A 12,183-nucleotide genomic window follows, 5' to 3' on the forward strand; every position below is an offset into this window, starting at 1 on the left:
GGGAAGGGTCTGACCAGGTGAGCATCGTAATGCTAATAGAATCAATTGTTATTGATTATTGATCATGTGTATCTACCGATGTTTCTTTTTTTCGCCCTCCTGGACCTCTCACCTGCACTGCCGTACTCTGCAAGAGAAAAGAGGCGGGGCACAAGTTGATTGACATCAGGCCAGCACAGACACGTACGCGATGTCACAAAGGACGTGGCACCCCACCTCTGGATAGAGGTGAACTCAAGAAGCATAAACACAGACTGCCACGTGTAAAAATAATACACACACACACACCATAAAACTAAACAAAGTGCCCTGTTCACTTTCAGAATTAAAACACTCATCAGTTCGGTAACTTGCCAATGGCACACTACTGCATTTGATACGATTGTGATGCTTGTAGTTACAAAATGTTTCCTCATTTTAGTGCAAAACTGAATTGGCATGTACAATGTGTCTCAATGCTCAGCAATAAAGCCACTGATTGAGCAGAGATGTAATGGGCAAAGCTTTGGATTGGCAAGTGTACAGAATGGATGAGTGAGTAAAGAAGGCAGGAATAAACTCATTAAAGTGGATGACGAAAAAGAGGGAAGATGGAAGCGGTAGGACAATGACAATAGGGGACACGGACAAGCAGAGAAAGGGAAAGACACATATAAACACAGAGAGCGCTGGAATGCAGAGTCAAAGTGCAAGGTGAGACAGTGGTAGTGCAATTCAGCTTTGTCGACTACACTAAAACACGATGCAATTTATTTTAATTTGATCCCTAATGTAGCATCCACCTTAGACGCATATAGTAAAAAAATACCGTCCCAAAAAGATGTGTGTAAATATATATATATATATATATATATATGCAAAGTAGTGCTGAAATTATTCGTTGACTATATATTTGTTGACAATATGTTGAAAGTCGATCAATCGCTTAGGCCATTTATCAAGAAACTCTAGGAATGTAACCACTTTTAGCTTTTCTGTTTTATAACATCGCAAACTGGAAATGTTAGAATTTTCCCCCATTCCTAAGCTAAAACAAGAGATTTAATGATTAGGCGATTGTTTGAAATAAATAATTGTCAACAATAATTGTTATTAGTGAATAATAAAAGTAATTACCTGCAGTCTTAGTGAACAGAATATTAACTTTCTGCTTTCAAAACCAATACTTCCCCCTGTTTTTATGTCTAATCAGTGCTTTAATTTTTCTGTGTCACAGAAAACTGCTGGCTCCCCCCCCTCCCCCCCCCCCACACACACACACACACACACACCATACTTACTGTCAGTAATGGGCTCCATGCAGAAGCCCAGCAGTGCATGAAGAAAGTCCACAATGTTATTGAGTGAGTCTTTGTTGACATACTCTCGCATTGTCTGGCGAAACTGCAGCTTGTCCAGCTTATACAGGCTGGTCAGGCAGTTCTGGGCCTGAAAGGAAAGGTATACATTAAAAATAAAAATAAAAAAATAGTATGCATTACTTCATTTGAATGAATAATAATTATGGAAGCTATTATAGGCACTTTTCATTGATCCTCATGAAATACATAACTAGTCGAGACAGCATCATTATTCTTCCTACTAATACTACTTTTTCTAAAACTTAAGAAAAATAAAATGATCAAATTCCGAACAGAACCACAGCTTTTAATCTGTGAGGTTACAAACCCATGCCCGTGCCTTTGCAGGATTCATTTCACTTTTATGAAACTTTTATTACTCCAAGCGAGCAATATGGTTAATAATTAATAAAAAGTCGGGCTCCGCAAAGTGTGCTGATTTTTGGAAACTGTACACATGCACTAAGAAGCGTCGGCTGAGGTTGAGAAAAGGAGCGTGACCTGCATCCTGAGGCGATCTCCTGAGAGTCCGCGGTGTCCCTCGCCGCAGCCATAGGCGCAGCCCAGAGACTTGACTATCTTTATCAGCATGGTCAGAGCCAGGCGGTGAGTGCTGAGGCTGGATCCTTCTTCCTGTTCAAATAAAAAGACACAGGGCTTTTGTGCAGGTCTATCCTCTAGATTTACAGTTTCTACACTCCACTTAAATATGACGTTTGAACGCACCTTTTTATCATTATCTTTGTTATTCTTCACGTCATCCTTGCTCCCAGGCCCACTCCCTCCGCCACTTCCTTCTCCTCCACCTCCATCTCCCCCACCACCTGCTCCTGCACCTGGAACTGCCCCGCCGCCCTGCACGCCTCCTCCAATACACTGACCACTTGCATCTTTGCCTCGCGCTTCCTGGTTCTCCTTGTTGTCAGGTTTGTACATCTTCTTGCCCATGCCAGGCACCACACCCAGCTGCAGCAGGCAGTCGATAATGCTGAGGGACACATCGCATATCCTTGAGCTGATGTCATGTGTGAGAACAGCATACAGAGCCCGCAGAACAGCCTGGAATACGTGAAGTTGGCGTGTTTAAAATTAGAGTTATGCATTTGTAAAAGCAAAAAAACCATTGTCTGTCTCATTAAATGACTGGACACTCACAGAGAGGTCCAACATGCCATTCTTTAGCACAAAGTTATTGGTCCCCTCGATGTTCTCTCCTTCCTCCAGGCAAGAGTAATTGATGCAGGAGTCAGTGAGGCTGCGTGGCAGGTTGGCACAGGCGAGAGGTTCTACAGGTATCTCAGGAGCTGCCACAGGGTTGCACAGTTTCTTCATGTGCTCTGTAAAAAAGTCGGCGTAGCCCACATTGAAGGACGCCACTGTTGTATTGAATGCTGCCATGGTGATAGTGGAGATCTGAGATCGAACTGTAAACAGGAGAGAGAAGAATGTGATCATTTAATGATTAAAGTGATTAGCAAAATGTCCTACTATTTCAATCTACGTACTGGATGTTTTCTGACTATAACTGCAATAGGTTTTAGTAAACCGTTACTAAAAACTAAAATTACTAAAAGCCTTCAGACGATGACGGCGTGTTGGTTGAAATTTTTTGTTCCACTCCCTGTAATATTATCTTCTGTCAGTAAATAATATGTCTTTCATGCTGCAAAGAGCCTATGAGATGGTGTGGAGCAGACTCTATAGCCAGCACTGTTTATTTGCATGTAAATTATCGTTGTCACAACAATATTACTGTTATATAATCCTGTCCTATTTCTGTTCTGCTCAGCAGGCCACAGTGGAGCCAGCAGTATCTGCTCTGACTTTATTAAAGCTGATAGATGACAATGTCTGTGGTCATCTCATGTTCATTAAAAAATAAAAAACAAAGTGTATGTTTAATATTTACTCTAGTTGCTCCTTCACCTTGGTTTTGACTTTCATATTACTGCGACATGTTGACATGACCTTTTTTTCTGAACAAATCATTTTGCAAGTGAAGAACATAACATACAAGGTAAAAGTGAGCAGCAAATGCCGTGTTCACACAACATGCATCCCGTCACTTTGGTCAATTGCTGGCTCTCCCTCATTATCATGGTTCATATGTTAGGTCAGTGAAAGAGGCATTCATGTGCCAAACAAAACGTAGGTCAGTGCAAAGTTTCATAAGAATGTTCACCGCGCATTTGTTTGTTTGATTCTATCGCTATGGTTACATAATGGTCCCCTTTTGGTCACAACGTGATTAAACTAGGGGAGCATCACAATGGACCCTATTTCTGCCTTCTCCTTACCCTCTTTGACGGTGTTATCGCTGTGGCTGTTGGAGTGGTCAGGCATGTCTCTGAGCAGAGAGTGGTGGGAATGAGAGTGTTTGGCGCTCAGGCTGTCTGCGTCCGCAGCTGTGTCTGTGCTGCCCCTCCGTGTGAATTTGCCTGGAAGTGGATTAAAAAGATAACTCTATCAGGTGTCCAATAAAAAAACAAAAAAACTCACAGATCCAAACACACACCTAAAAAAAATGCTGGCTGAGCGTATTTTAAAAAGGACTTGGCTTCAGGTGCTGTTTTTGTGTGACAACGTCATGAGTGTTAATGAACTGACCTAATTCACTAGCTGACAGTTAGATCCAGACAGAATCCTCTGACTCACCAAATGGGAGCTTAGGGGAGAGGAAGTGAAACCGCCTACTGAGGACATACGATCTCTTTTCATTATGAACAGCAATCTGCGTACCCATGATGGTGGCCTGCCAGCCCCCCCGGTCCAGAGCCCGCCGATCATCACCCAGGCCAGAGAAACTGCCAAAGGAAAAGGTGCTGCGGGTAGGTGAGACATCCAGGTGGTCATCGTGAAGCAGGAAAGGAACCCCCATACGACGCTGACGCTTCTTTCCTGTGTGATGGAATGGGATGGAGCCCTTTCTCTCCCGGTCCTCACGCCGGTTCTTAAACTAAAATTAAAAGAAAAAGAAAAGCATTTGTTTCTTAAGTAAATTTGACATTGAGCATCAGCTTCCTTTGTCACGTTCATTTAACATATATTAAAAAGAAACTGATTAAGTGTACGCATGTACAAAAGACCATCTGGATGTCTGACCTTTTTAAAGATGTTCATGCCGAGGTCAGAGGAGAGGTCTGGGACTGCCTGTCGGCGGAGGTTGGTCAGAGACACCTTTGCAAAGGTCTCCGTGCTCAATGATTTGCCCTCTTCATTGCATTTCAGACTCATATCCTTTAAAACACATACGGCTTCAGTGATGTGTTCCATTAGTTGAAATTATGTCCACTGGACCCACATAGAAAAAAACTACCATATATCATCCACTTAACTAACATATGAAGATCTGCTCGACAAAGTTACTATTCTTACCACATAGTCCTCCTGCTAATACCTGAGTTTTGTGAGTGTTGACCAGTGAAGGTGTTGCAGCCACCATGGAGCTGCTGCGTGGACGGGGCAGAGGCGTGATTAGGGGTTCAGGGGTGCGTTCGGGTCTCTCCTCCAGGATCTGCCTCAAGCGGTGCAGGTAGTACATCAAGGCCCAGTGTATGCCTTCCTCTGTCCAGTGTGGCTGGAGCAGACAACGCAGCACTGCCACATCAAAGTAGGTGGCATAGCGTGCTCGCTGGGCCAGAGAGGCTGGCAGGCCGGCAGGGGCTGAGGTCCTGGAAGAAGGAAGACACAGGGGTATTTTCACTTGTTAGAGTATGTATGCAAAAAAAAAAACAAAAAAAAAGAGCAATTTGGAGCAATTTGAGTCTAGTTAGTCACAACTTACACCAAACACAGCAATTATGCTACATCATGGCCTTTTACTGTTATATCACCCTATCATCAACTCCTACTACTTTGCTTCATTAGAAGTGTGTCAAAGGAGGATGGTAAACAAGGGCAAAGCCCCCCCTCCGGCACCACTGGAGGAGCAGCAAGGAGAGAGAGGACCTTAGCCTACGTGAGTCCACTATAAATAAGCTGGAATGAAGGTCAGTGGTTAGTGAGCTGCAGTTTTTAGGGCGCTCCACACTGTGGAGAAACATATTGATACCATGACAGAGAAAGAGACAGACAGAGGAAGGCATTTAATCGTCGCTGTTGTAAAAAACGAAGCAGGAAGGGGTGGTCGATGGCGACATGAATCACTTTGAGAACAGAGAGCAGAGGAGGCTATATCATGTTTCACCGTCTGGCCCACACACTTTGCCTACTGCTGTTGTCAGGTTGCCATGGTAACCAAGTGACGACAGCCACCCCAGGCACCTACGAGAGGCAGCGGCCCAGCCCCCGGCTCCATGCGGCAGGAGAGATGCAGCAACCAGCGGTTGCCATGGAAACTGCCTCAGCATCAGCAGTGCTCTGAGTGGTGCGTGATGCAGCAACACAGGATGAGTAAACTGCATTAATCACCAGATGGTGGAAATTACACCTGGGAGGCGTGGTACAAAAGGGCTGAGGAGCAGACACAAATAGAACCTCTGATGGGGCCTCCGAGTCCAAAAAGACTTTGTGGCCATTTTGATTATCGCCTTGGACTAAAATTGGTCCAACAGTACAGCACGACCCCTTTGTGGATCCATAAGTCCAATAACTTCAAAACCTAAAAAATATTTAGTCCTATAATTGATGCCCCTCATCTTTTGCTCCATTTCCAATTTACATTCATGTCACTTTTCTCCTTAATCCTTCTTATATCCTTTTCAGCACAGACCAGATTAACATTCTCACCAATAACACATTCAGAAAGCAATTAATCTGTCTTTGTTGAGTGTGCAATGCAAAAAGATAGAGGAATAAATAAATCTCTCCCTTCCTGCATTACCATTTGATTATTCAAAAACCCTCAGTGTTTGTCTGTACGAGGATATAACCATATTGGGGGGGGGGGGGGGGGGGGGGTTGGATTCATTTTCATTCCCAGTCAGTTGCTGGCTGTCAGAGAGATTGCAAGAACCGTTGGAGTGATTGGTTGACTGTATAAGCTGAGACGACCAGCGGATGGCTTATCAACGTCTCTACGCCTTTTCCCACAGTACTCTCATTCTCTCAGGCCACTCGTTGGGTGATTCAGGATGCTGACAGACCTGCCATGATGAACTTTAAAAAAATAATAATAATTACCCAGATAAGGGTTTGCAGGATGCACATGTTTTGTGGAAAGGTCTGGGGAGACCACGCAGAACATCATTTTTGTTTTGCAGTAACACACTGTATGACATTTATAGAAGAATTCATAAATATTTAAATAATCTTGTTAAAAAAATTTGCTATTTTAAGCTCACTGACACACAGATGAAATGGATAAGGAGGGGGTTTTACACAAAACTTCTGCATGATTTAGGGAATTTTGGTAAACAATGTCAGTCAAGTCAGTTACGGTCAACCAAGTCGGTCAAAACTGCCTCATGCAAGTCAAGGGGATCACAGGTTGAGCCCCAGTCTGGCAGCGCAAACTGAAAAACGGCAGACTGGCCTTGGGCAGACCAAATCAGGCCAGGACATGTTATGCCAGGCCAGGGACACGGCCAGCATTAGAGTCTCTCTCCCACATGTAGCACATTACTTCAGCATAATTACCCTGGTTATGTGGGCAAATGTCAGACGGGTCTGCTACTGTTCAAGCAGGACAAGGCTGTGTATGTGAGTGTGTGTGTGCTGATGAAGGAGACAGCACTGCTTAGAACAGGACATTACACTGGGGAAGGAGGAGCTAATCATCTGTGCTAGGTCTTCACAAGCTAGTGGAACGAGCTGTGCCGTGCAGTGTTCAGCAAACATCCCAAAGGGAAACAAGGTTTAGCCATCAACAAGATATTGGCACCAGCTCTGTCAGCACAGGTCACACACAGCACACACAGAAAGAGCCGTTTAACTTGTTTCCAATTCCCATGAATCATATAGAACTTTAAATTGCAGCATCATAGGTTGCCGAAGCCCAACAGACAGCAATGTAGCTATTAATTACTTGCTGGAAACTAAATCAAATTATGGATATAAAATTCTGGGTCAAAATAGTTGACGTCAATGGATTTGTGAGTTTAGAATGTGCACATGGCCAAATGCTAACTACCCCACTTCTTCTTGGAGGCGAATTCATTAATGACGCTCACTTTTTCTTCGAAGGCCCTTTGACCAGTGGGGGTTGTTGAGAAGGGCCACCTTTCTCAACCGAGTTACCACGACGACAGCTCCGCTCTCCTGATGCGGGGGAGGAGGTATCAGATTGGGCGGCTTCGCAGACCACCTGGAAGCCCTGTGTGTGGGAGAGAGACAGACAGATACTGTAGATAGGTAGATAAGACAGACAGAGGAGACAGAGAGACAGATTCTGATCATTAAAGGCTCCGAGGTTTATGTCATGACCCTGGCTAACCACACTGATGCTCCCGGATGGCTGGTGCTAATGAATATTAGCAGCCAGCCCCAGAGAGAAGATTGAAAGGGGGAGGGGAGAAGCCGTATAGACTCTTGCCTGAACACATTCAATCAACATGGGAAGCAAATTCTGACAAGATCTCAGCTAAAGCTCACTTACCATGGGACCAGGGTTGCCAGATCCACAGGGGCTGCACTGGTTGTTAACTGGAGAATTCCTCTTTGCTGTTGAGACAGGCAAAGCAGATTACATTTCTTAATTAAGAGCCCCAAAAAAAATGAAATGTAGTTTTATATGTGGGTGTGTTGGTGAGGATTTCTTTCACCTGTCACAATGTTTCTGACAGGTTTTATAAGAGCTGTAAAGGCAGGGATGTCTGGCTGGCGATGCTCCCACATTGGTTGCCAAATTACCAAACCACTGGCCAATCGGAAGGTCAGGTCTGATTCCTTAAAAAGTGACATATTTATAGACAAAACAATCTATAAAAGGCTTCCAAAATCCTTTATGCTGTGAGATTCTTTCAGTTCAGTATTATAGTAAGACTATTTACCTGATAATAGATGCAGCATGATTTATTGTTTAGCTCGGTGTAACACTGAGACTATTGTAACATGATTCCGATTTGATTTAAAAACCCTGTGTCAAGCAAGTTATTAATACTTGGTATTCTACCATAATAGTGTCATCCAAGGAAGTACGAGTTGTACCGAAACCTACACACCTTTATCCTATGAATAAGCGGAGCAAACAGGAACACAAAGAGCTCCACGGTGGCCATGCTCTTGTGGAACAACTTGGTGCGTGCATGTTCATCATCCTCCAGCAAAGAACTGCTGTGCTGGGGCCCTGACCCCCCTAGGGCAGAACCGGAACAGGAGCCAGGGGCTCCGGGGGAGGAACCCTGATTCCCAACAGGCTGGAGGAAGGCACTGCTGCTGCTGCCTGCAGACCAGCCATGGCCCAGACTAGGCTCGTGGTTGCACTCCTGGGCAGCGTCCAGCAGCATCCAATGAAGTGTGTGGAGTAGCTTGGTCTCAGCTACACCCAGTTTGTCCTGGTGACCTGGTAGAGGTTAAAGGTCATCAGGTTAATTTTAAGTGCTACTTAGGGAGGTGATGAATGGACAGCATGAGAAATGTGATACTACGTATCTTAAGCATTTTAGACCAAAATTATTTTACTCATTCAATGGAATATTTAATCATTTAGACAGTTGTGCGTTCAATGACATTTTGAAGAATCAAGATGTCAACAAAATAAGAATGTTCTATAAAATTACATTATCCTTTGTTTGCCGCTTGTTCCTTTATGCGCTTATTGCAAAAGCAAAGCATCTGTTATCAATTAGAGCTGGAAAAGTAAGTTAAAGGATGAGCAAATAAATAATAGTTTCTTGCTGCAGTCCCATTAACAATTTTACTAGACCAATTCACATTTTTTTGATATTTCGTTCTTCTCTAATTATTACATTAGCTTGAAAGTTATTATATTAGCTGGTATATTAATCTACTAGTTGCCTTTCTGTGTATTTAGATGATGACATGATCCAGAAAGACATTTTGTTCAAATAATCATGTTAATTATTTAGTTATTTCCTTCCCATCAGCCAGAATTGTCAGGGGCTGCGAGATCAGGCTGTTCTGTATCTGTCTAAATGAACATCCATTATGTGTTTTTTTTTTTTTTTTTGTGAATGAGGATAACCTGGATAAAATGCCTAAAGCGGTGGCAATGCATGTCCTGCGTGTCCTCACCCAGCTTGTTCCTGTTAGACAGCAGGATGGACGTGCAGTGGAGTACATGAGGCAGGGCTGCCTGGACGAGCTCCCAGCGTGAGATGCTTTGGATGGCCTCTGACAGGGCCGGCGACAGCCCGTGGAGCTTGTTCTCCACCAGTACCCGCTCAAAAGACTGGGGAGGCAGCCAGAAACAAGGAGAGAAAGGACATCAGCCAGAAACTAAAGCTTCTTTCTCTGACTAACGTCTCTTATGGCCCCAAGCAAGGCAATGCCTCTGGGAGAGATGGTGGTAGCTCTGTTTAGATCTGAAGGGATCTGGAGAAGTGCCATTATGGATATGAGTTTCCAAAGGTCTGGCTTCTGGGTAATAGGAAGAAGCAAAGGGCAAAACTAATTTTCTAAATGTAAAATCAAGAGCCCACTTGATTTAGGTGATTAAGGTATAAACAGATTACTGCAGAGGGGGAGTGAATATTTCCCATCATCATACACATGGCATTATGAAATGACTTACCACACAAGATGCTTCATACTGTTTACCCAACTTTGGACGTAGAAATGCACTGAAAAATATAATACAAACGTGCTTGTAAGTAATACAAATACAAATGCAGGTTATGATTTGAAATCCCTTTAAGTCAAAATATATTTTAAGACTGTAACTAAGATTTTGCACAACCACGACCAATAATTCCACTGTAGCAACTATAGGGACCGCTCATTTTCTTTAGCCCACTTTCTATGTAAATTTGTTTTACAGGTGTGACATCACACGATCTGCATCCGTCTCCATTCACAGTTGACATCTTACCAAAAAAAAAACATGTAGCCCACCTCCGTTTATATCGGTCAGTGAAACCGGTGAACTGACACGCTCACTGACACTAACACGGTTTCCCATTGACGTGGTGAATTATAATAAAGCAATCCAATATTTTTCTTTTTTTTTTTTTTGGGAATATGTCACCACTGCGTGTGGATCGGACCGCGTCTTCTCCGCGGCTGCTGTCAAAACCTTGATCCTGCTTATTTTCGCCAATGACAAACACCTGTTATCCGTTGCCACAGATGCACACGCTAACCTGGTTTGCCGCCACAGGAAGGTCTGGATTGGGAACGGTATTCCCTTCCCGCACTCCGGCTCGTTATCATCCAAGCTTTTCCTCTTCACCATCTTGACCGGACCTGCCTGCTTGCGACCACCGGGACGCACAGCGGCTGCCGGCTCTGCCCAGGTAACCAGCGAGCTTCCCCTCACGACATGATTGGGTTCGTCCTGCGTAAAATGGCTGCAAGTGTCTGTGTCGACCGGTCGGAGGCAACAGAGACGGAGAAAGAGAGAACGAGAGAGAGAGAGAAGGAGAGAGCGCAGGGGGGCTGGAGGGTGGGTGGGGGCGAGGGAGACTGAGAGAGAGCTCTGATTTCATCACCTCCCTCGCCGGGCAGCGACAGTTGATCGGCGGCGGAGCTTAAAGACGCAGCGAGCAGCTGGGCCAGATGTTTCCCTCATCGGTCCTAGTAAAAGGGCCCAAAATGTGACGGGAACCCCAGCTGCTGTAAAAACACTGAACTGGTGGCTGTTGTGGTGGAGGTGCAGTCCCCGCCATCATCTACCCCTTCAGCTGAGCATCAACAGGTAGTTTTTTGTTTTGTTTTTTTAAATATATATAAAGGTTGAAGTGTAAACTAACATACCAGACATTTTTACATTTTTACACTATGGTTTAATGTTCACTTGTCAACATTCACAGTGTGATCAAGATTTATTTGTTCAGTCAGATTTTGAAAAGCTTGCTTTTTGAGTCGCACAGTGTTTCGAACGCTTAAACTTCAGCGAAATGAAGCCTTTGAAACTTTTAACCTTATGCGAACAATAAAGTAAAAATGAAAAATGAGCACCGTTAGCTACACAGCCTAGTGTGGCGCTAACAAGTTCACTACAACAAACACCCTGTAGGAACATTTTAGACAGTAGAAACACTTAAAAGTTCTTATAACGACTATTAAAGTAAAAGTTAGAAATTTTTAACAATATTTATTTTGTTTCATTTACGGGCTAATCATGGAAAGTAACGCTACTTCACCTTAGCATTATGTAGCTCAAGAAATTAAGCTAGCAGCCAGTAACGTTAGCCATCAAAATTAAGACATTTAAATTGGTTAACTTGGTACAAAGGATACAAAATAAGTGGACAAATGTAACACAGTCCCTAAATTAGTTTATCTAAAGCTCACAAATAATCACGCTGTGTATTCTTTTCACTGACAGCACCTGTAAAGTACCTGGTGTGTTCGCTAGTTGATCGGCACAAACGTTAGCTTTGTACCGAGTTACCTTAGAAAAAATGCGGGAAAACATTTATAAGTCATCATATTATCATTTTTTGGCTAAAACAACATCATAATACTAGGACGTCCTAAAAACATACACCAGAGACTTCAGTCGACCAGTTTTTATTTTCTTTATTTCTGTTGTCGTCATCATCATCATCCTGTAGGAGCGTTTGTCATCAGTAAATCTCAAACACTGGAAAGTGTGCACACATCTACATGGTCTTTTAAATACACTTACACAGGCAAGAAGGGGGGGGGGTGGGTGGGTGGGTCGGGGTCAAGAATATAGGAAGCACAGAAAAACACCGGAGGGGTAAGTGACATTAGGGGAGGAGGAAGAGAAAGGGCAGAGGAGTTTCACAATGGGAAGCAGAGAATATGCAAGAACAGT

The 12,183-nt window shown here is 43.7% G+C and overlaps 1 protein-coding gene across 28 annotated transcripts in view; it reads right to left on the minus strand.

Moving 5' to 3' along the window:
* The window catches only part of LOC137125799 (protein unc-80 homolog), a 40,773-nt gene extending 29,746 nt beyond the window's left edge, over nucleotides 1–11,027 (minus strand). For 9 of the 28 annotated variants that reach the window (XM_067501847.1, XM_067501834.1, XM_067501846.1 and 6 more), the window contains exons 1-16: nucleotides 10,541–11,024; nucleotides 9,973–10,021; nucleotides 9,474–9,630; nucleotides 8,441–8,781; nucleotides 8,042–8,165; nucleotides 7,876–7,940; nucleotides 7,451–7,593; nucleotides 4,738–5,011; nucleotides 4,443–4,577; nucleotides 3,996–4,296; nucleotides 3,638–3,778; nucleotides 2,496–2,764; nucleotides 2,067–2,399; nucleotides 1,842–1,973; nucleotides 1,281–1,428; nucleotides 77–127 (exon numbers count right to left, since the gene is read on the minus strand). In XM_067501847.1, the coding sequence (XP_067357948.1) occupies nucleotides 77–127; nucleotides 1,281–1,428; nucleotides 1,842–1,973; nucleotides 2,067–2,399; nucleotides 2,496–2,764; nucleotides 3,638–3,778; nucleotides 3,996–4,296; nucleotides 4,443–4,577; nucleotides 4,738–5,011; nucleotides 7,451–7,593; nucleotides 7,876–7,940; nucleotides 8,042–8,165; nucleotides 8,441–8,781; nucleotides 9,474–9,630; nucleotides 9,973–10,021; nucleotides 10,541–10,632 (2,755 nt within the window). In that variant the 5' untranslated portion in view covers nucleotides 10,633–11,024. Of the gene's footprint in view, nucleotides 1–76; nucleotides 128–1,280; nucleotides 1,429–1,841; nucleotides 1,974–2,066; nucleotides 2,400–2,495; nucleotides 2,765–3,637; nucleotides 3,779–3,995; nucleotides 4,297–4,442; nucleotides 4,578–4,737; nucleotides 5,012–7,450; nucleotides 7,594–7,875; nucleotides 7,941–8,041; nucleotides 8,166–8,440; nucleotides 8,782–9,473; nucleotides 9,631–9,972; nucleotides 10,022–10,540 lie in introns of all 28 variants that reach the window. The other 19 variants (XM_067501854.1, XM_067501853.1, XM_067501852.1 and 16 more) reach the window with 10 other exon arrangements.
* Between the last annotated feature and the right edge of the window lie 1,156 nt (nucleotides 11,028–12,183).

The sequence above is a fragment of the Channa argus genome, chromosome 4 (assembly GCF_033026475.1).
Source record: "Channa argus isolate prfri chromosome 4, Channa argus male v1.0, whole genome shotgun sequence".
NCBI lineage: Eukaryota > Metazoa > Chordata > Actinopteri > Anabantiformes > Channidae > Channa > Channa argus.